The sequence below is a fragment of the Myotis nattereri genome (genome assembly GCF_964212035.1).
Source record: "Myotis nattereri genome assembly, chromosome: 3".
In the NCBI taxonomy this organism is placed as follows: Eukaryota; Metazoa; Chordata; class Mammalia; order Chiroptera; family Vespertilionidae; genus Myotis; species Myotis nattereri.
Genome location: NC_138077.1, coordinates 201,554,092 through 201,577,966, shown reverse-complemented (window position 1 = coordinate 201,577,966; position 23,875 = coordinate 201,554,092). Strand labels below are relative to the sequence as shown.

The window sequence follows — 23,875 nt, the reverse complement described above, 5'->3', positions numbered from 1 at the left end:
AGTTCAGAGGTAAATAGGTGTGGGATTTGAACCCAGGTTCATCTAACTCCAAACCCTTTCCTCCACTACATCACACTGTGAGTTCATCATCTGACACTAGTCCTCACAGCCTTAGGGTGGGACAGTCAGTCCCATTTTAAAACTGAGGACTGGAGGAGAGAAGGAAGTACCTCGCTCACAGCCCTTGGCGAATCAATGAGAGAGGAGGGCACGAGCCCCTTCCTCCTGCCCCCCTGGTCTGCCCCACTGCTGGGTCCAAAGCCTTTCCTGCGCCCCCCCCCCCCGTCCCCCACTATCTCCACCCTCCAACCTCACTGTGGCCACCTCCCCTGTCCCCCTACCTCCTTCTGTCCAGTTTCCCAGCCCATCGAGGGGCTGCTCAGGTCTGTGCAGCACCCACAGCCCACTTTACCACAAAGCCGGTGCCGGTACTGTGCCTGGGCGGGAGGGAGAAGAGAGGCGGCGGGCCAACGCGAGAGCAAAGGTTTACATGAGACCTTGGGTCCCCCAGACAAGTGCCCTCTGTATCTCCAGGCCTGTTGTGACTGGCCATGGGCCAGCTCTCACCACGGAGGCCTGAACTGCTGGGCCCATTTCCCCACCTCCCGTCCTCTCGGCAGCCCAGCGCTTGCCAGGCCGAGCTTGGGCAGGAAAGGGGAAGGGTGTTTCTTCTGGAATGGAGGGTGTGGGAGGCCGGCAACCCTCGGGGAGGGTGAGGGGCCGTGTCCTGAACCAAACGGGGGGCTGGGAGTCACACGGTGGAAGGCGCATGAGGCGGAGGTCACAGGGCCCCAGCTGCGCATGTTGCAGGAGAGCAAACTGAAGTCCAGACAGGAGAAGCGGCTTACAGCAAGTAAGCAGCACAGGTAAGACTCGAACCCAGGACTCCTAACTTCCAGCCCAGGTTCTTGCCCCATACATCAGGCCTCTCTGTTGGGGTTTTGGTGGTGACCCTGTTAAATAGATAAGGAGATGAGCTTCATAGACCAGGACATTGAGACACAGAGAGAGAATGTCACGGGTTACAGATTAGTAGGTGTCTTAGAATTTCAAGTTCAGAGACGCCAGAGTTTACATCCTTCACTCACTAATTGCAAACACGTTGAGGTTAGCCAAGCCCTTGGAGAACGTGGACAGAGGCAACGAATCAAAAGTGAGGCCCCTGAAACGTCGGCATTAAGGAACAAAGTCTGGTCATTGGAGTTCGCAGGAGGACGTTGGCCTTGACTCTTAAAAATAATAATAAGGTCCCTAAGAGCACTGGGGGTCAGGGCCCCTGGTTCCAAGGAGCGCGTTGGTACTCAGTTATGTGGTTTTTTTCCCCCTGCACTCCCACCCCAACTTCCCCCAGAGGTTTAAGGCTGACTTGTCCAGGCTGTACAGAACTCAGTTACATCTACGTGCTCTTGCTTTGATAGGTGGTCATTAGACGTAACTCAGGAACTTAGAAGTAACGAAGTCTGTTCTTTTTAGGAATTTCCTGCAGGTACGTCGCAGGGTGATTGAAAGCACAGCTACGGCGGATAACACAGGCCAGGTGGGGCCGCACTCACCAGCCAGGGTTCCTTCAGGTTTGGCTTAGTTCTTCCTGTTGTGACTGCTCTCGTCTTCAGGCTTAAATGCATCAGAGAGGAGTTCTCCAAGACGCACCAAGCGAACTTTCTTCTCTCTGTGTGCGCCTGGGTGGCTTTGCTGGCCCTCAGTTTCCCCGATTGTAAGGAGAGGGCGTTGGGCTGCGTGGTTCTCAGACAGGGTTCCACAGGGGTGCCTCCTAGGACCATCGCAGAGGGGGGTGGGGAGCGGTGAGAGGTTGTGTGTGGGGAGGGGGAAGTTAGGTTCCTTACATCTTTTGGAAGAGCTCAGTTTTCTATCGTAAATTCATCCCCAAACACTCCGACAGAAAAATAGATCTCCTTTCAGTCTGAAAATCTCCCGGTTTCATTTTTTCGTGGCTGCTGAACCCCTGCGCCTCCCTCCTCCCCCGCAGTGGGATTGGTCACCCCCAGGTTGCTGCAGAGTGATGGTGGCCCTGGGCACCCCCCAGTCCCCGATCGTGCGCTGCTCCGCCTTGGCTTGCCCTTCCACTTTAGTGAGGCCCATCCTCTAGGAGCTCCCTGGGCAAAGGTGCATGGGGTGCAGTGGGTTTTTAAAAAGCCCTGCCTGCCCCCAAAATATCGTTCGTATGCCCTTTCGTTCAATATTTAGCTTGGCTTGCTATCCACGTCTCGGCTGGAAATTATTTTCCCTCAGCATTTTGGAGGCTTGTCTTAGAGCTTCTGGTGCTGCTGCTGTCAAACCCAGTGCCGTTCTGGTTTTATCTTGATTGTTGGTCCTTTGTATTTGACCTTAGAAATAAAATTGCCCTCGCCAAGGAGCTCAATGGTTAGAGCATCATCCCGCTACCCCAAGGGTTCCCCAAGGTTGTGGGTTTGATCCCCAGTCAGGGCACATACAAGAAGCAACCAAGGCCGAAACCGGTTTGGCTCAGTGGATAGAGCGTCGGCCTGTGGACTGCAAGGTCCCAAGTTCGATTCCGGTCAAGGGCATCTACCTGGGTTGCGGGCACATCCCCAGTGGGAGATGTGCAGGAGGCAGCTGATCGATGTTTCTCTCTCATCGATGTTTCCAACTCTCTATCTCTCTCCCTTCCTCTCTGTAAAAAATCAATAAAATATATATATATAAAAGAAGCAACCAAGGAATACATAAATAAATGGAGGAACAAATCAATGTTTCTCTCTCAAATCAATTTTTTTTACAGAGGTTTTTTAAAAAAAAATCTATGGACATGTGTGGAGTATTCTTTTTATGCCCTGTGTTCTAAAAGGTCATGATGATGAGCCCTATTGGGGTCTTTTTCACTCATTATTCTGGGGACTCAGAGGGTCCGCTTATTCTGAAAATTCATATTCTTCACTTCTGGGAAATTTTGAGGTATTATTTTTTATTTGATAATTTCCTTCCCTCAATTTTCTCTGCTTAATCACTTCTGGAATTCTTATTAGGTTGTTGGACCTCTTGGAGTAATCTGGTTTGTCCCACTTTATGAGACATTTTGTCAATCTTCCAAGCCTTTTTTGAAATTTTTATTTATTTTTTCAACTTTTAATTTCTTAGCACCCTTTCTTTCTTTTAAATACATTTTTATTGACTTCAGAGAGGAAGGGAGAGGGAGAGAGAGATAGAAACATCAATGATGAGAAAGAATCATTGATCCGCTGCCTTCTGCGCGCCCCCTACTGGGGATCGAGCCTGAAACCCAGGATGCTCTATCCACTGAGCCAAATCAGGTAGGGCCACACTGAGCTTTTCATTTTATTTAATTTTAATTAATTTTCATTTAAATGTAAATGGCCACACGTGGCTGTCATCTGGGGCTGTGCAGTCCACCTCCTGACTCACTCTCTGCAGAGGTGAACTTACCGAATCCCTGGGGCAGAGGAAGCCTATGCCAGGGGGACCCAAGGAGGAGGGACTGGAGGGACTGAGCTGCAAATTCCTTTTCAGCCCCAGGTGGGACCCTGGCCTTTGGTGGCAGCCACTGCCCCCCATTCCTGAGTCTTCCTGGGGTTTCATCAGCGAGATCAGCTTTGATTGGTTTCCCGTCAGCCTTTTCCACTCAGCCATCAGCTCTTCCTGCTTTCAAACCTGGATTGGCCTCTTTCTAGTGCAGTGATGGCGAACCTTCTGAGCTCGGCGTGTCAGCATTTTGAAAAACCCTAACTTAACTCTGGTGCCGTGTCACATATAGAAATTTTTTGACATTTGCAACCATAGTAAAACAAAGACTTATATTTTGGATATTTATTTTATATATTTAAATGCCATTTAACAAAGAAAAAATCAACCAAAAAAATGAGTTCGCGTGCCACCTCTGACAGGCGTGTCATAGGTTCGCCATCACTGCTCTAGTGGTTGTCTTCCCTCCTTTCCCTCAGCCTGTGGGTCTACATGTCTTGATTGCTTTACTGTCATTTGTGAGGCGTCTCAGGAGGAAGCAGAGATGAATACTGCGTTCCATCGGCATGCTTAACCAGAAAAATATAATTTTTAAAAGAAAAATATAGATCCTAAGCATTATTTCTCCCAGAATGAGGCAAAACCGAATTTATCCTTTTTACCTCTGTTTTCCTGTGGGTCAGGAGAGTCATCCCTAAGTCACTGCGGAGCCCAGTTCTGCTGGGGGAGGTGCGAGGCTCTGGCCGGCTGGGGCGGCTGGGGTGGGACAGGCTGGCTGACAGGCAGTGTGGTGTCTCGTTTCGGTAAAGGGATGGATCAGTGGGCTCCGGGAGGGGCCCTGCAGCTGACGGGCATCCTTGCACCCCAGGATGGGACAGGGAGTGGACTTACAAGATTAAAGGCCTTGTGAGCCCTCGGTCTTCCGGACGAAACCGGTTCCAATTACTCAGCAGTTGCTAGGCAGACGGCTCAAAGAAGATTTTATCAGAAGGAACGTACACGATTGAGAGCTGTCAGGCAAGGACACTCGTGGGGGCGAGGGGTGGAGGAAGGGCACTTCCCAAAGCAGCTGTCCCCAGCAAAGGGTCGGATCTGTCCTCATTCAGGGAAGCCATGCATGAACAGCAAGGTGAGCCTCATCGTCGCATGGCCGCTGGGGGCACTACTGCGCATGCGCCTTTAGAAAACATGCCAGTGCTTACGCCACATGTTACAGAATGGTGGGAAATCACCCGTGGGAGGAAAGGGAGGAGATTTTAGTATTATAAGGAGGATATCATGAGACTACTTCCTGAAACGGTCGGTATAGAGTCCTCCAGGCCGCTTCTCCCAGCCTCGGGTGACGTGAGCCTGATCGGTCCCTGGTCCCGCAAAGCATCTTGGGCTTATCCCTGAAAAAAACAGTTCTGGTACTTGTCAATGCCAGGGATGGCATGGATATGGAAAAAAGTTTAACTAATTAAGTCTCAGCCTTTCTGCTAAACTCTTAGCAAATTACAGGGTATGGTTACACAAGCCTTATAGTATCCAGGGCAGAGATCCTCAAACTTTTTTTTTTTTTTAAATATATTTTATTGATTTTTTTACAGAGAGGAAGGGAGAGGGATTAGAGAGTTAGAAACATCGATGAGAGAGAAACATCGATCAGCTGCCTCCTGCACACTCCCCACAGGGGATGTGCCCGCAACCAAGGCACATGCCCTTGACCGGAATCGAACCTGGGACCCTTGAGTCCGCAGGCCGATGCTCTATCCACTGAGCCAAACCGGTTAGGGCAAGATCCTCAAACTTTTTAAACAGGGGCCAGTTCACTGTCCCTCAGACATTCCACACATGCGCACTGCGGGCCGGGACGAGTCGGCTGCTAAGCAGGACAGGCAGCAGCGGCAAAAACACCCGGCGGGCCGGATGAATGTTTTCGGAGGGCCGCATGTGGCCCGCGGGCCGTAGTTTGAGGACCCCTGATCCAGGGTGATCTGAGTGGGTTAACAGGTTATTAATTCTTTTTTTTTAATATATTTTTCTTGATTTCAGAGAGGAAGGGAGGAAGAGATAGAAACATCAATGATGAGAGAGAATCTTTGGCCGGCTGCCTCTTGCATGCCTCACACTGAGGCTCGAGCTAGCAATCGGGGCATGTGCCCTGACCGTGGAACCGTGACCTCCTGGTTCACAGGTCGACGTTCAACCACTGAGCCATGCCAGCCAGGCTACAGGTTATTAATTCTAAATAAAGGTTAGTGTATGCTAGGTACCTGCAAGGCTGTATATCTATATTTTAAGATGTAGAAAGAAAAAATTGAGAATGGTTACCAGTTAACTGGGCAAATGAACCCCACAGATGGGACGGAATCCTGGGTGGTGAGGGCTGGGGTGGGGTGGTCCTTCAGGACAGGATGAACTACCGATGTATTTGAAGTTAGGGTGGAGGTAGGTGCTGAGACTCGCTTGGAGGGCAGGAAGCAGGCCTGCCCGGTTGACTCCTGAGCCCACTCCCCACAACCCTGCACCGGTCCGTTGTCTTCGGACTCTTCCTCTGCTCCCGTCAATGGACTTCTCACCACTCCCTCCGATGTGTGCTAGTGCCTACCACTCCTGTCCTGTCCTGTCCAGTGCCCTGCAGAGCTCCTGGCCTGTGGGGATTGTCTGCTCAGGCAGGGCTTGGGAGACAAGAGTAGATAAGAGTACAAAGCCTGGGGTAGGACAGATAAGAGTCTACAGCCTACATATATGCCCCCTCCCCCCCAAAAAAGTTATCCACATCCTAATGCCCACACCTGTGACCGTGTTACCTTACATGACCAAAGGGACTTTGTAGATGAGAATAAGGTTCTAGAGGTGAGGAGCTTCTCCTGAATTACCTGGGTGAGGCCAATGTAATCACAAGAGTCCTTATATGGGGAGGCAGGAAAGTGAGAGGAGAGGAGAGATGATGGAAACAGAGGTCAGAGGAAGAGAGAGATAGGAAGATGCCACACTGTTACCTTGAAGATGTAGGTGGAGGAGGGGCCTTGGGCCAAGGAATCAGATGGCCTGCAGAAGCTGGAAGAGACAAGGCAACAGGTTCTCCCCCAGAGCCTGCCAACTCCTTGCTTTTAGCCCGGCGACACTGATTTTAGTCTGCTGACCTCTAGAGCGACGAGAAAATTCATTGGTGTCGTTTGAAGCCACTAGGTGTGTGGTGGTTAGTTACAACAGCCATAGGAAACGAATGCTTCCTACCTGTGCTCTCCGTTAGCACTGGGATGCTGGGTGCGTTACCTAGCCTCGCCGAGCCACAGTTCCTCCATCTGGGAAACAATAATATGCGTGAGAAAATATATACGAAGTCCTTGGCATGTAAGCAGTCCAGAGCGAGCACCTGCTACATGGTCGCTGTGTTTGTGGTTGTCATCGTCATTGTTGTTACTGGTTGTCTATCCACCGGTGGACATTTCCCTTCCTGTCCTTCCTGTCGAGACGTCCTCAGGGAGGAAGGATAGGGAACTGTCAAGAGACAGGTCTGTTGTTCCCCTCCAGTAGTTCTCTGCCAGAGGCCAGTTGCCTCCCAGACTGAGAAACATCTGGAGACATTTTTGCCACAACTAGGGGTGCTGCTGGCAACTAGTGGGTGGAGGCCAGGGATGCACTAACATCCTGCCCTGCACGGGTCAGGTCTCGAAATGGAGAATTATCTGGCCCCCATGGCAACAGTGCCGTGTGCGCGGAGCCCTGCCAGCTCGGGCTGCTGACCCGTGGAGTGCCCAGGACAATTGCTTACCTCCTGGGAGGCTTGGCAGCCAGGGACAGTTTGGAGGTAGAAGATGTGAGTTTGAGTCTCAGCTCCTCCACTCGCTGTAAGACTTGGAGCAAGTCCCTCAATCTCTCTGAGCCTCCGTTTTTTATCAGCAAAATGGAGGTAAAAAGGCTCGCCTTGAAGTGATGACGTGAGAAAGCATGTGGGAGCCTAGTGCCTAGCCCTGTGTCAGTGTCTCCTTAAATGTTAGCTCCCTCCCCTTCCTGACCAGAATGTCAAGGTGGAATTCTTTTCTTCTGCCATAGTCACTTAAGGGCATGCATTCTTTAACCTTGTGCCTTCTTTTTCTCCTTGGGGACGGGGGGCACCTGGAGATTTGTGCGGGAGGTGTCGTTTGAGGAGACCTGGGAGCCGAACCCTTGGCTTGTGCCCAAAGACTGGGGGCCAGATGGAAGCCACAGGTCTCATTCCAGCGCTTGGTCAGACTCAACCACAACGCCCACAGGTCTCGTCCTCCCACCGACTCCTGGCACTGTTTGTGCCACCCTTTTGGCACTAGGCAAAAATCTGCCCCATGGCCATTTTCATCTGGGATTTCTATTTATAGATCTTAGCATGTGGAACTTAGATTCGCGCATCTTGGGTTGGGAGCTCCTGGAGGCAGCTTTCTTTACAATGTGGGCCACGAGAATCCGAAACAGAGAACCCTCAAGGCAGGATTTGACAGAGGAGGTAACTAAGACTTCATAGAAGTGGTGGGCCTAGAACCCAGATCTGCAAGCCACTGCTTTTTCCAGAGGACTTCAGTATGATATTGATCAGGCATCTCTGAGATCAATGCTGGGCTAAACCTGGGGAGATGATTCCCAATAATTATTGATTGAAGGAGAGATTCTTAAAGGAAACAATTCCACTTCTTATCCTCACTGTCTAAGCTCTAGGAAGGTGATCCCCACAGCCCTTCTTTGAATCCTTTCTGTGCTAGTATGTACGGGGTAGGCGCTGGTTGAATGAATGACAGGGCAAATGGACAGAAGAACAGGTGGAGAGTAAATTGTGTGCAGTGGATGGGTGGGTGGGTGCGGGAGTGGATGGGAGGATGAAAGAATAGGTGGATAACTGAAACCAGAAATGTGCTTCCTAATTTCCAAAAACCAACCACAAGGAACATGTGTTTGGTTTGTAATTGTGGGTGGCCCCAAGTGCAAGGGAACATGAAGCTACGCTGGATCCCATCTTTGGGAGCTGTATTACACACGGGGACAGAGCCACGCACAGGCAGCAGATGGAGCGGGGGAGGTGATGCGGAGCCCAGCAGGAATGGAGGGTAGGAGGTGGCCCTTTGGGATTCAGGCAGAATTGGGTTACTCTGTGCCCAACAGTGTTTGGAGGTTCATCCCCTGTGCACTGCTGCTGGCACTTCAGACCCCTGTGTGGAGTTCTCCTCAGGTTGGTCCAGTCTCAGATGCCTTCCAGGAAGCGTTCCTGCCTTCCAGCGTGAATTGCATATGCTGACTTCCCTCTCCTAACACCCCGAGTCAGCATCTACCAAGAAAAATGAAAATATTGGTTCTCAAGTTAAGCTCTGAATAGCTGCTGCATACAACAGAACTATAGATTGGAAAGGTTCTTAGAGATCATCTTCAAATGGGCCCATTTTACAGATGGGAAAGCTAAGGTCCAGAGAGAGGAGAGCTTTCCAAAGTCACATGCAAAACGAGTGGGAAAGGCAGCCCTGTTCTCCTGATTCTCACCCCAAGAATCTGTTACTTCTTCTTCCTTGGCCCACCCAACAGCCCCCATGCTCTCCCAGTTGCATTAGGACTTTTGCCTTCCTGGGGGAGGTGTCATTATTTCCTCTGTCTCTGCCCTCAGTGGCGATAGAGGAGAAAATTGGAACCCTCAGGTAGTTCTGGGGAATCCCTCCTCAGTTCCCTCCTTGGGACATCATACTTCATGGAGCTGGAGTGTCTTTCCTGAAGGCCCAAATCAACAAAGTCAAGGCTAACAGGAATCAATGCAAAGTCCTGCACTTAAGTTCAAAAATACATTTATACAAGAGCGTAATGGAGACTTAGTCACTGGACAGCAGCTCATCTTAATATCATTACCATTAATAATGCAACTGCCATTGCCTTTTATTTCCATAAAAGGAAATAAAACTGCACTTTGCAGTTTAGCAAGCCCTTTTACTTACCAATCTTAGGGCTCTGATTGACCATGAACAAGTATAAGAAAAAGTCTGAAAAAGTTTTAGGGGCACATCAACAGGGTGTGTATGAGCAGTGTACTGTGGCCCCTGTAAAGCAAATGAGCTATTTGTTTGCATTAATCCAGTGTAATACCAATAGGTTTTGTGCACAGCCCCTGTTCTAAATATGTTACATGATTTATTTCATTTAATTCTCACAACAACCCTCTGGAGTTTATAATTGCTGTTTTATGGATCAGAAAACCCAAGAGGTGAAGAAAGTTGACCAAGGTCGTATAGAATTCTGATACATATCAAGGAAAATGTCATTCTGGACATTTCAGGACCCCTCTGGAGTCATGTGTTCAGTTTGTGGTACTGAATTTAAGGGAGACATTGACACAGAAAAATGAGGAACCCCAACGTTTACTTAAAGCAGTGATTCTCAACCTTCTGGCCCTTTAAATACAGTTCCTCATGTTGTGACACAACCATAAAATCATTTTCGTTGCTACTTCATAACTGTAATGTTGCTACTGTTATAATGTAAATATCTGATATGCAGGATGGTCTTAGGTGACCCCTGTGAAAGGGTCATTCGACTGCCAAAGGGGTCACGACCCACAGGTTGAGAACCGCTGACTTAAAGGATCTGAGAAGCAATGAATCAGAGAACATACAATTGCTGTTTTCAAGGGCAGAAAGCTCCTTTACTTAGACACAGGGTGAGTTCACAGGACATTTACCAGTCATTTGTAGGTTAACCAACTGCTATTGCCACCTATTGGTGGGAGGTAAAATTGAAGTGTTGATATTAGCTCCATCCAATGGAAGTTTGAATTTAACCTTTCATGCATAGAAGAGCTTTTTTTTTTTTAATCCTCACCTGGGGATATTTTTTCCCCACTGATTTTTAGAGAGAGTGGAAGGGAGGGGGAGAGACAGTGAGAGAGAAGCATCAATGTGAGAGAGACACATCAATTGATTGCCTCCCACACACACCCTGACCAGGGATGGAGCCTGCAATCAAGGTATGAGGTACAAGCCCTGGACAGAATCAAACCTGCAACCCTGAATTCAGTTCACAGGCCAACACGAAGACCTAACCACTAAGCAAAACAGGCTAGGGCCACAGAAGTACTTTTAACCTGACAGTTGTCACGTGTAAGAGTAGCAGATTACCTTTGTGGGCTGAGAATTAGGACCAATGGGTGAAAATCACAAGAAGAGAAATGTTGGTTCCAACATGAAGATTAATTTTCTGATAATGAAAATTTCCCAACAACTCCAGGGGCTGGTTGGGATCAGTGAGGTTTTTGTCTGTGGAAAAGACCGAGTCAAGCTGAACCTCCCATCTCTCAGGTGATTGGGGAAATCAATCCCAATGTTTTGGTGGGTCAAGGTCATTCATGGGTTATTTACTCTGAGTTACAGTTGGTCTTGTAAGCAGGGGTCACCTAGGAGTGGTAGTCTTGGCTTTCTTATCCAACAGGGAACTTTTAGGCCCAGCCAGAGGGAAGGAGGGTACCACTGGGGCAGAGCAGTAGGGGAGATAATTTTTGACAGGCGGGCCTGGCAACATTCATCTTCCAGATTTGGCTCTGACACTTGACCAAGGAACAGGGAGGAGTGGCTCAGGAGTAAATGGTCATGACCCTCTGTCACTTCCCAAACTGACCTCCCACACGAGGCCATTTGTAAACAACCCAAGGGACAACAATCCGCTGTTGGTTCTGTAAATGTGATTAAGGCTCTGCTGAAGACGTCCAGAGTTGTCCAGTGTTGGCCAGGGCAGGGACCAGTAAGGTAGGATCAGTCAGGGGCAGGGGCCTGCGGCAAGGGCTCTGCCTCTCTCTGCTGCGCCCCAGCTTGTGTAGGTTTTCCATCAGAGCTGATGTTGGCTTGAGCTCTGGATGCTGGGCCATTTGTATTCACTGGGAGGCTTCACTGGGGGAAGGGGTTATGGGATCCGACAGACCCAGCGTGAATGCTAGCACAGCCACAGTATTAGCTTGGTGAGCTTATATTGATTTCGCTCTGCCCTGAGCCTCTGCTTTCTCATCTGTAGAATGGGCACGGTGACTGCACCTTCCTTGCCAGATAGGTATGAGGATTCAGTAAGACCTTCCACACAAAGCACTCAGTGCAGTGCCTAACACATAGTTGTATTATTATTATTGGCCCAGTACACGAAATTCAGCCCTCTCAGCCCCAGCTTCGTCTGGAAGGTCGTCTGGAAGGTCGTCCGGAAGGTCGTTCGGCTGTCTGGTCTAATTAGCATATTATGCTTTTATTATTATAGATTATTATTATTATTATTAAATTAATCTCAGTCAGTGAAAACCAGCATCACCCACTCCGTACACTCCTATGCACCCCCTTTTCTATAGCCATAGACCCTGGTCATAGGCATATTTGATACTGAAGTCCCCCTACTGGACCTCACTTGGTTAACAAGACAGGCTGGGGCTCCACACATGAAAACACCCACAGCCTTGGCCATCACTGTTGCACCTCCCTCCCTCCCGCCTTCCCGGAGGTGGCAGGAACAGAGCTGTAATTGAGAGCCCTCGTCCCGAGATGAGGCGAGAGACGCTCTGAGACTGCTCACTGCCCGCTCAGAAAGGAGAGCAGCTGGGCCCACCGAAAGGAGTTGCACCTGGAGCTGGGGAGGTTGCCCAGGAGGTCACCCCGAGAGGAGCCGTGTCCTGGTGCCTTAGACGCCGCATTACCGGTCAGTGTGTGTGTGTGCGTGTGTGTGTGTGCGTGTGTGCACGCATGTTTCTGTGGTGACTGGTCCTGGACCCCCTAGTGTGTCCCACAGCGGGGTGGTGCGGTGGGAAGGATACAGACTTTGAAGCTGCAGGGCCAGCTTCCAGGCTGTGTGAGCATGGACAGTTAGCTTTATCCCCAAGTCTTGGGGGCCTCACCTGAAACAAGGGGAGAGGAAACCCTGTTTTACATAAGTTAACAAATGAAAGCAAAGCATGGATTTTTAAAAATACCTGCCACAGGTGTTGCCATGTGCAGGCCCTCGGGTGGTGGCTTCTGTCACTTTTGTGTTGTTGGTTCGGCGGTGGGCGTGTGCACAGGCAGGACGTAGCTTATCCAGTGATTATTCCACATTTCCCTCACTAAAGTGACTCTTGATCAGCAGCCACCCACATGCCTCTCTTTTCTGTTTTTAAAAGAAATTTTGAGAAAGCATGACTGGTGAGTCTTCTCAGCTTGATATTGGTGGGGATAGAAGCAGAGGGTATATAGGCAGATACATATTAAAACTATGTACTGGGATGGAGAACAGTGTGGGGGGGCAGGGCAGGTATCTCTCCTTAGGAGTAGGGGGGAGTTATGGGGGGCCGGGGGGAGACTTTCATTCCATGTTCTCATATTGGTCCACACTTATTTTTATTTATTTATTTTTAAATACATTTCTTTATTGATTTCAGAGAGGAAGGAAGAGGGAGAGAGAAGTAGAAACATCAGTGATGAGAGAGAAACATCAATCAGCTGCCTCCTGCACACCCCCCACTGGGGATCAAGCCCACAACCCAGGCATGTGCCCTTGGCCGGAATCGAACCTGGGACCCTTCAGTCCGCAGGCCGACGCTCTATCCACTGAGCCAAACCGGCACTAGAGCCACACTTACTTTTATAGAAAAAAATTTTTGTTGTTGTTCTGAGCTCCAGATCCACCTCTCTGTAATTTAGTTCAGCAAATATTGCCTAATATCCACTAGAACACGAAAAAGCACTTTTCATACCTACCCTCTACCCCTCAGCTCCCTTGGGAAAAGCTACCTCATTTTACAGGTGCACAAACCAAGCTGGGAGAAGGTCAATTACTCCCCCAGGTACTTCCACTGGCAAAGGTGAGCGGATCCGGACACGTTATCTGGGGCAGGTAGAAGGCTTTGAGAAAGAACCAGAAACAGGCTCTACCCTCAGTGAACCTGGGAGCTTAGCTGCCAGCCACAGCCAGGGAGCCGCGCGCTGTGGTGTGTTCTCTGAGTGCTGCGGAGGGAGGGAGAGGACTGGATGGCTAATTCTGTCGGGGAGGACTCTTCCTGGGGTGACTGGGCTGAGCCTTGAAGGATGTGATCTTTTTGGATTGGGAGCAGGCGGGGGAGCATGGCCGACCTGGGCCTGTTTAGGACGGTTAGGACAGGAAGTCCAGTCGGGAAGAAACGTTGGCCAAGGTGGGGAGGTCAGGAGGCAGAGCCGCAAGGGGACTCCCCGCTGGGCGTCTTGAGGGTCTGGTCTAAGCGGGGAGGTGCAGACAAGAGCCGGGAGGCTTTAGGCAGAGACCTAGGGGAGAGCTGAGAAAGTGAAGGCAGAGTCATCCTATGGATCCACAGGGCCTGGCCACAGAGGGTGCTCCTGAGCCGGGGCGCGGACGGCCTGACCCATGGAGGAGTGTTTCCATCAGGAGTTGGGAGGGTCTGGCAGAGAAGCCGCCCAGCGGTGGGGGCTCTCAGGAGATGCCCACGGTGGGGGCCTGGGGAGGGCAAAGCCCGGGGCAGCCAGCCCAGAGACAGCAAAGACCAGGAATGACGGGGGATGGGGGACAATGGAGAGGTCCATTGTCACAGCTTTTGGCAGAGGCTGGTGTGAGGAGCTGAACGCTTGAGGACAGAGGGTGGAAATGGCCCATGAAGGGCTTTTGCTGCCAGATTTAGAAGTGTGGGCGCTGGGGAGATGATTGTTTTTTGAGCCCAAGAATGCCGTGGTCACACCTACAGTCTTTCTCTACTAAAATGTGAGCTTCTCCCCCCAAAAATAAAATAAAATAGAATGTGAGCTTCTGGAGGCAGGGAGTTTGTCTTTTATTTCATAATGTATTCCCAGCACCTAGCACAGGGCCAATCACTTCGTAGGTGTTCGATTCATATTGGTTTACTAAATATGTTGACTCAATATATATAAGGGCTATGGATATGTACTGTTTATGGGTATATGCTATGTTTATGGACATATATATGTCGTAAACATTTTTTAAACTTTGATGAAAAAAAATATACACTGTTAGCCAAGGTAGTAACCTTGGGGGAAGGAATGAGATAGAATAGAAAAGGGATTTCAACTGAGTCTCTTGGGTTTTTTTTTTTTAAATAAAGAATAGAAGAAAATATGATTGTAAACATTTGTTCAATCTGAGTTTATTTCAGAGAGGAAGAGCGAGGGAGAGAGAGATAGAAACATCAATGATGAGAGAGAATCACTGATCGGCTGCCTCCTGCACGCCCCCTACTGGGGATCGAGCCCACAACCCAGGCCTGTGCCCTTGACCAGAACCGAACCCGGGACCTTTCAGTCCATAGGCCGACGCTCTATCCACTGAGCCAAACAAGCCAGGACTCTATTATTTTTTTTTAATATATTTTATTGATTTCCCACAGAGAGGAAGGGAGAGAGACAGAGAGTTAGAAACATCGATGAGAGAGAAACATCGACCAGCTGCCTCCTGCACATCTCCCACTGGGGATGTGCCCGCAACCCAGGTACATGCCCTTGACCAGAATCGAACCTGGGACCCCTCAGTCCACAGGCCGACGCTCCATCCACTGAGCCAAACCGGTTTTGGCGGACTTTATTATTCTTAAATATTTTTTTTATTGATTATATTTAGAGAAAGAGGAAGCAAAAGGGAGAGAGAACCATCTATCTGCTGCCTCCCGCATGCCCCCTACTGGGGAGGGAGCCCACAACCTGCAACTGGGCATGTGCCCTGACCGTATTTGAACCAGCAACCTCTTGGTGCAAGGAATGACACTCAGCCAGCTGAGCCACATCGGCCAGGGCAGAAATACTTTTTTAATTATAAAGAAGAATATATACCCTGGCCGACGTGGCTGTTGGTTGAGTGTCGACCTCTGAGCCAGGAGGTCACAGCTCAATTCCCGGTCCAGGCTCCGCACCTTCCTGGCTGTGTGACCTTGGTTCATTCACTCAACCACGCAGCCTCATTTTGCTCAGCGGCAACATGAGAGGATTAATGAGCTTGTGTGGTGTGCAAAGGCACCTGGGACAGGGCCTGGTGCAGGATAAATGCTCGACATGCATTCACTCTCCTCCCACGGAGAGCTTTGTGCAACCTGACCTTTGTTCTCCTTCCTCCCACCCGTCAGCCCACGTGAATGGGTCTCCTCCCGTGGCTTATGTCGCTGGCTACCTCATCATCACAGTTAATTTTTTTCCCCATCGCCTCCTTAGATTCTAAAACATTTAAAAGCAGGAATATCATTCCAGGCGCTGTTGCAGGCGGTGAAAAGCCCTCTAGTGTGGGAGGCAGATGTCCTGGGTTAACTTCTGCTGGGTAAACTTGGGGCTGCATGTAGTTTGGGGGGCTTCAGTTTCATCAGTCGAATGGCAATAATAATAACCTCCCTCACACCGTTTCTTGAAGAGCAATGCAGACATTCTGTGTGAACCTGGTCAGGGGGAGTTTAATAAATGTTGTTGGATGGATTTAAACTGCTTTGAAAAATGAAGTTCTTTACAAATATCAGACAGTATTTTTAATTCCCTAAAGTATATAGTAAAGGGCCTGTACTGACTTGCTGAAGGCTTGAATATTCTCCAATCATCCAGATAAAGACCAGAGGAAGCATCACACCGGGGTTATAAAGCTCACTCTGATTTGAAACAAAATTTCATCTTCATTCTCACCAGGATCAAGATGACCACAGCCACCCCTCTGGGGGGGACCACCTTCTTCTCATTGAACGTGACCACCAGAGAAGATGACTTTCTGTACAAGAGTAAGGTCCACTTGGCGTGGCAGCTGGGGGAGGGATGGCGGGGCAAGTGTCAAGGGCAGCTCCTGGTCTAGAGGGCAAGAGCTTGGGCTCTGGAGACAGACTGCCTGGGTCTCGGTCTCAGGTCTACTGCTTGCCAACTGGGCGACCTTGAGCGTGTGACTTCACTGCTCTGTGCCTGTTTCTCCATCTATTAGTGGGATATTAATGATCTTACCACATAAGGTAGGTGAGGATTAAAATAGACAATCCATGTAAAGAGCTTAGAACAGCTAGATGTGTGCTAAGTACCTAATGGGTAGTATTAGAGTTTTGGGTTCTAGAGGGCCATGGGAATTTGAATCTTTTGTAAGATGTCCCTAAATGGGTCGCCTTAAAGTGTAGCTACTTTCATACTAATTTTGCAAGGCAAACACATCCCATCAGTTCACAAAGGAGTAAATGAATGTAGGTGGGAGGAGTTAGCCCAGGTGAGGCATCTGCAGGAACCAGGGGTCCCCAGGAGGGAACATTTGAGGGCCACTCTTCAGAATACCAGTTGATTGTATTGGGGGGAGTCTGGGTCCGGTTCAGTCATTTCAGTTGACTTGGTATACACTTCTGCAGATGTAGCAGGCCTCCTGACACGTGGTATGTCCCCCAGTAGTGAACAGGTCCAGGCTCTGGTGCTGGCAGGGAGCTGGATGAAGGTGAAGGTGGATATATGTGTAGAAAATCAGTGCTTCTTGGGGCAATGAGGTCTTTATCCTCGCCCTTTTTTTGTTTGTATTTTCAAAATTTTCTACAAAAATTACATATTACTTTATCAAAAAGAGGGAAGGGCCCTGGCCGGTGTTTCTCAGTGGTTAGAGTGTCAGCCCATTCACCAATGGGTCTCGGGTTCGATTCCTAGTCAAGAGCCCATACCTGGGTTGCAGGTTCAATCCTCAGCCCTATTTGGGGGGCGTGCAGGAGGCAACTGATCTCTCTCTTTTTCCCCTCCTTCCCTCCCTCCCTTTCACTCTCTAAAAATCAATGGAAAAAATATCCTCCGGTGAGGAATAGTTTAAAATAAAGAAAAAAGAGGGAAGGTATTTTGCTTGCCTGTTTCCCAAAAGAGGGTTGAAGCTGGGTAACGCTGGACTCGCCCCAAGGCAGAGTTCTGGCAGGCGATGTGCTGAGGACGTAGCTCCCAAGCCCCGTGTGCGTAGGGAGCACGGCGACTCAGACGTGACTCTGTCCCGGGGTCAGCAGTGAGGTGCGGCGTTCTCTTGTCTTCCCCTTGGCCCAGCGGGGACGTCGGGTGCCACGGTAGGAGCCCCCCTCCCAGGCTCTGACTGCTCCTCCGCATTTCGGGCCTCACATTTGTCACCTCTCCTCTCCTCCTTGTAGGTTCTGGAGCCATCGTTGCTGCCGTTGTTGTGGTTGTCATCATCATCTTCACCGTGGTTCTGATCTTGCTGAAGGTGTACAACAGGTATGGGTCCCTTCAGGGACGCCAGAATGAATGGGAGCTAACACGTGTGGATGCCTGTCACGTACCCAGCAGCACCCAAGAGTCCATCCTCAGCCTCTAGCCCTTTGTGGGTCCTTTTTTGATATCTGCTCCCCTATAGGAACTTCACAGTGACCAAATATTTTTGTACTTGGAGATAATATTTTTTAAAATATAACAGGGATAATGACAATGATATAGGCCTTGAGCATGGTGGCAAACACCTGTACATATATACAGGTAATAGAGGGATGTTTCAATCCTCTTCTCTTGGGTAGTCCTCTGCTGGGTGAACCACATGACTATTTGGGGTGACAAATACATGTACACGTGACTTCACTTTCTGGGACCAAATAAGATAAAATAAAATAATAGAACTTGATTGCATGAAGAATAAATGTTGTGTTATCACCTCTAATCACAACTTTGCTAGAAGGTCATTCTTTTCAAGGAAGAAATCAATTGTCAAAGTTTAAAAAACAGTATGTACAGTATGATAAGACACCTGGATTACACACTCACATTCAAGGAGGGCTCAAATGAGACACAACAAGGTGTTAACAAGCAGGGGCTGTATGGGGTTGCTAGTTAGTTGGTTGTTGGTTTTTCTAGGGGAAGGGCCCGTGCATCCTTATTTTATTTTTTTTAATTTAAATTTCATTTTGCTTTTTATTTCTTTCACTTCAGGCCCAATGGATATAGTTTTTTTAAATATATATTGTATTGATTTTTTACAGAGAGGAAGGGAGAGGGATAGAGTTAGAAACATCGATGAGAGAGAAGCATCGACCAGCTGCCTCCTGTACACCCGGCACTGGGGATGAGCCTGCAACCAAGGTACATACCCTTGACCAGAATCGAACCTGGGACCCTTCATTCCCCAGGCCGACGCTCTATCTAGTGAGCCAAACCGGCTAGGGCCATCCTTATTTTTGAGGATTAATAAACATGCATTGTTTTTATCATAAAATTAATATTATTTATATCGGTAGAGGACATATATTCATCTCTTACTATGTGCCACGCATGTCCTAAGCTTCTTACATGTATTGAGTCATTTACACTTCACAACAACCCCACAAGGTGGGTCCTACTGTTATCCCCAAATTTTTAGACATGAAAAAACAGGCACAGGAAGATTAAGTAACATGCCCAAGGTCACGCAGCCCTAACTGCCAGAGTTGGGACTCAGCCCAGTCCATCTTGCTCCAAAGAAAATACTACACCACTACAAGTAATAATCATGATAATGATAACATGTAATAAGTTATTTTTAAAATCCTTTGGGGTGTTACAATTTGAGTCTATCCCAAACCAGGAAGTGGCATCAAACCCCCGTGTCTACCCTTCATTCCTCTCGGTCGTTGATGGGACTCTAAGCCCCTTTCCGAGCGGGTAAGGTGGATGAAGACTCCACTCGCCCCTGTTTAAATGATGTTTGGTCTGTCAGGCAAGTCATTTAACCTCTCGGTGCCAATTTTATCATCTTTCAAATGGAAGGATCTCAAAGTGTGATAATTGTGTTATGGCCACATTGCAGAATGCCCTTGTTCTTAGTACTACCGAGGGGTAAAGTGGCATAGTGTCTGCAACTAACTCACAGATGGCTTGTGATTTTAAGAAATCACACACAATTCTGTGTGTATGTATGTGTGTGTGTGTGTGTGTGTGTGTAAGTGGTTGGGGGTGGGGAGAGAGAGAGAGAGAGAAAGAGAGAGAGAGAGAGAGAGAGAGAAAACAAATCTGGCAAATTGTTAACAACCAATGAACTGTTTGGTGAAGGGTATTCGAATATTAATTGTACTATTTGTGCAACTTTTCTGAGGATTTGAAATTTTTAAAAAAGAATTATGACAGGTCAACAAGAGGAAATACATAGACATTAGAATGAATGATTGTTGTTAATTATTAAACTTTATGGCATATGAAATGAAGGACAGGATATGCATTTTAAGTATATTCTCTTCTCAATTATGTTCAAAGTTACTAAATATTTCTAGCAATAAAATTAGCAAGCATAATGAGGCTGCAAAACTTAACTCATGCTACCAAAAATGGAACATCTTTGTCTTGTCTTTAATACAGCCACCTATCTGACAGTTTACTCTTTCATTAATAAGAAAAAATAAAATAAAGTATGTAATTTAGATTAAACAAAAAATCAAAGGGTCAGACTAGCTAATGTCTAAGGTGTCATCCAGCTGTGAAATTCTATGGTTGGCAATTAAGCAACATAATTTAATGATGATCAACATCAACCTCTTTGCCAGAGCCATAGTCACAGAACTCACTCCCTGGGGCAGAGGAGGGGAGAGACTCAACCAAGTGTGCCTATCTCATTGCAGGAAAATGAGGGCGAGGCGGGAGCTGGAGCCCAAGGGCCCCAAGCCAGTCTCCCCCTATGCTCAAGGCCCTACCAGCAGCAGCAGCCAACAGCCTGCAACTGTGACCTTCAGCCCTGTTGACGTCCACGTGGAGACTCGGTGACCCCCACCCTGGTGCTATCTCAGCTACTGTCTGAAGAGCCTTCTCCAGTCAAGACCAACAAGCACGTTTCTCCTTTGGCAGCTTCAATATGAGTTTCTTCCAGTCAGATCGACAGGGGCCACTCATCCAACCCCTGAAGCTTCAGGCAACCCCCACCCCCATCCTGCCCTGCCCTCCCCACCCCCACTGTGTCCGTATCTCTGCTGCCACATTACCAAAAAGCTGTGGAATACCCTTTTGTCATCTGAGAGTGTCAACAACTGAGTCATGTCAGAGTAAGGGCCATATCCACAGCTTTGCTGAGCGAACTATTCAATCCCATAATCAGGGGAACTAAGTGGACTAACTAACCAGAAAACCAACTTGTTAATTTGTAACTTATTCCAGTACTAGATGACCGCTAACTCGCTCAGGACGATGGATTGGTCAGCACACCTTTCCCTCTTTAAGAAAGGTTGAGGAGAACACGGAATTCTTCCCCAAAGGTTTCTAATCATTAGTAAAAGTCAGATTGGCAGGCATAGGGTGACCTTGAGGATTAATGGCCTCTAGGACACTACTGATTGCTACAGTGTCCAGGGGCCTGGGACAGCCTGGTGGCTGGTCAGAGCCCCTCCTTCGCTCTGGGTGGATTAACACTGGCTCAGTCTCATTTCTCGGCTCCCCTCGATTTGGATTCTGAGCAATCCTCGCTCTCGGGTTAACATGTCCGCTCGAGAACCAGTGTTTGGACAGATTAGATTACAGCTCTATTTATGTTACCTGTGCCCTTTCCTGGTCACCTTGCAGAAAGTCAGGACACATTCAAAATACCTCGTTCACAACTCATTTCTCTATAGAGAGCTGGCCTCTTTGACTCCTTAAAGCAATTTGGAGTTAAGAAGACCTGCCTTCCGAGCTCTGCTTCCTGGTTGTGTGGCCTTGGGGAAGTGACTTGACCTCTCCTTATCTGGTTTCTTGACCTTGAAGTGAGAATGATAACATCTGCCTCACGGGGCTACAATAACAAGTCCTGGTCTCAGTAAAGCAGCTCTGATAGTGCCTTGGCACCAGCAAATGCTAAATGAGTGGGAGCCGGTGGCGCTGCTGTTACATATTTCTTCAATTGCAAAACATTTTTTTACATTTTAATGATTATGAACTCAGAATGTGTCTTAAAATTGATGGGTCCCTAATGTAGTTGTTCTTCTCTTCTCTCTCTCTCTCTCTCTCTCTCTCTCTCTCTCTCTCTCTCTCTCATCTCTCTCTCTCTCCTGTTTTTAAAATCAATTGTGCATCTTGGAATGGAAGGCATCTTGAAAACAAGGTCATCAATCCTTATTCTGTCACAGAAAGTGACGCACTCTGACATTTAACTTCAATTCTAGGACTCTCTCCCTCATGGGATTAGAATCCCTTTTGAGGAGAAATTGAGGACTAGGGAGGTGAGAGGAGTGACAGCTGGGTCATCCGCTCAGGCCACCCCACTATAAAAATGCTCACTTAAATACGTCTGGAGAAATACTGGCAAATTCTTCCTCCCCAGACACCTTTTCTCTGTACTGTGTTTAAATACCCACCGCGTACCAGGCACGTTGCAGGGTGCTTTCATAGGCGTTACCTTATAGGATTTATTTTTCCCAATAACCTCGGGGCGTATTCTTTCTCCCCTTGGCAGATGAGAATCTCACACTCCAAGAGAAAAAGCACTTGTCCGAAGTCACACAGCCAGTAAGTTGCAAAGACTCAAACCCAGGTCTCTTTGGCTCCAAGGTCCATCTTTTTGTTGTATCACACTCTTCTCCAGCATCCCGGCTCAAAGAACATGGACTCCTTTGTGGACTGAACAAGAGGGCAGACTTGTCCGTGTGTCCGAGTGGAGGTCAGGGGTCTGGCCTCCAAACCGAAAGCGAAAGTGGGGGCAAAGCCAGTTGGTAACCACCTTTGAGCTTCCCTGATTGTAGCGAGAGGAGCCCTTTCTATACCCACCAGGGCTCTAACGATTCCTGCTTCATCCCCGTCTCCCTCTCCTCCCCTCTCCACTCCCCACTTAGGCCCAGGGAGCAAGGTGTGGAACCAGGGCAAAGCCATTTCTTTAAGGACTCAAGCTCCAAATAGATATGTTACCTAAATGTATTCTGCTTTAAAAACAATTTTTTTTTTTTTTAATATTCCAGCTCTAAAACCAGACTCTTTCGCCCACAGTAGCCCGGTCCTGGAATTACTCGAGGAGCTATCTTCTAGTATCTGTTTCTTTTGCTAAATGAAAGCTTGGAAGTGGAGGAAAGAAGAGAAGTAGAGAAGTGAGGGGGAGGAAATAAAAGGGTTTGAGTGTTTTGTTTTAACTGATAAAAGTCCTGTAAGGGCTCCTGTGTGCAAGTTGAGGTGCTACTAAACCCATGAAATCACAGTCCCTGCTCTCGGGAGCTCAGCGGTCTCCTGTGACAGGGACCTCGCAGTACATTTGTGCATTTTGTTTCTGACAGGTGCCTTTCCTAACTGAGCAGATGCTGCCTTAGTTGGCCACTGAATCAATAAAAGATATTACATGCTTAAAGGACAATGTCCAAAAATAAAAAATGTTAAATCAAATGTTTGTTGAGTTGATTTCAATGAATTTTAGAGCTGGCAAAGACCTTTCCTAAACACTTCCTTTTCCTGACCATGTGAATAGTGTCCTGAGGGAAAGCCCGAGCCTTTTCAAACACCTCGTCCTCACTTGAAAAGAATGATGGAAAAGGCGGGTCGCCATCAGCAGCCCTTCTGGGAGTTTGGAAATGTGTTACCTTGATTAAATATTACAAAAGCCGTACCATTTGAAGGCCTGCTGTTAACCACCAGAGGTGCCAAGATGCCAAAGTTTGGGGACCCAGGGAAGTATAAGAGACATTAGAATGGAACCAAAATAACCAATAATGATGTTTATCATTAACTAAGCGCCTACACTGTGCCAGGCATATGTGTAAATTCAGTCTTAGTTAGTAGTGCTAAATTGAATTGAATTTTCTTGGTATCCTTATCAAATAAGTCCTTGCATAAATATAAGGACTTATTTCTGGACTCTGAAGTCTATTTCATTAATCTATAGTTCTGTTCTTATGCTAATACCACACCGTCTTGATATGGAGTAAGTTTTGAAATCTGGAAGCATAAGTCCTCCAACTCTATTCAGTCCACCATCTTTTTTATTTTTCCTTTGTAAAATATTTTAGCTATTCTGGGTCCCTTACATCTCCACATGAATTTTAGGATTAGCTTGTCAATTTTCGCCAAAAAAGAAGCAGCTGAGAGTTTGATAGGGATTGCATTGAACCTGTAGGTCATTTTGGGAGTATTGCCATCATGCTAGTAGTAAGCCTTTTAAGTTGTTCATTGCTAGTGATTTTTGTTGTGGTTTTACTTTTATTTTTCTATGCATTTCTTGTTAGTGATTTTTACATATTGATTTTGCAACCTACAACTTTGCTGAATTGTTTATTAGCTCTAAGGTTTTTTTCTGTGAAGTCTTTTTTATTTTATTTTATCCATTGGTTTTAGAGGAAAAGAGAAGCATCAATCTGTTGCTCCACCGATTCATGCATTCATTGGTTGCTTCTTGTGTGCCATCTATAAATAGAGATTAGCTTTTCCTTTTTTTTTTTTTTTAATATATTTTATTGATTTTTTACAGAGAGGAAGGGAGAGAGACAGAGAGTCAGAAACATCGATGAGAGAGAAACATCGATCAGCCGCCTCCTGCACATCTCCCACCGGGGATGTGCCCGCAACCCAGGCACATGCCCTTGACCGGA

At 47.8% G+C, this 23,875-nt stretch overlaps 1 protein-coding gene across 1 annotated transcript; it reads left to right on the top strand.

Annotated features, from left to right (window-relative positions):
• Nucleotides 1–801: 801 nt before the first annotated feature.
• On the top strand, nucleotides 802–20,105 carry NCMAP (non-compact myelin associated protein; the record flags this gene model as incomplete). The annotated part of the gene is made up of 4 exons (XM_081088421.1): nucleotides 802–866; nucleotides 16,059–16,147; nucleotides 17,516–17,600; nucleotides 19,964–20,105. 4 exons carry the CDS (start codon nucleotides 802–804, stop codon nucleotides 20,103–20,105), a joined length of 381 nt encoding a protein of 126 aa, XP_080944547.1.
• Nucleotides 20,106–23,875: the final 3,770 nt, after the last annotated feature.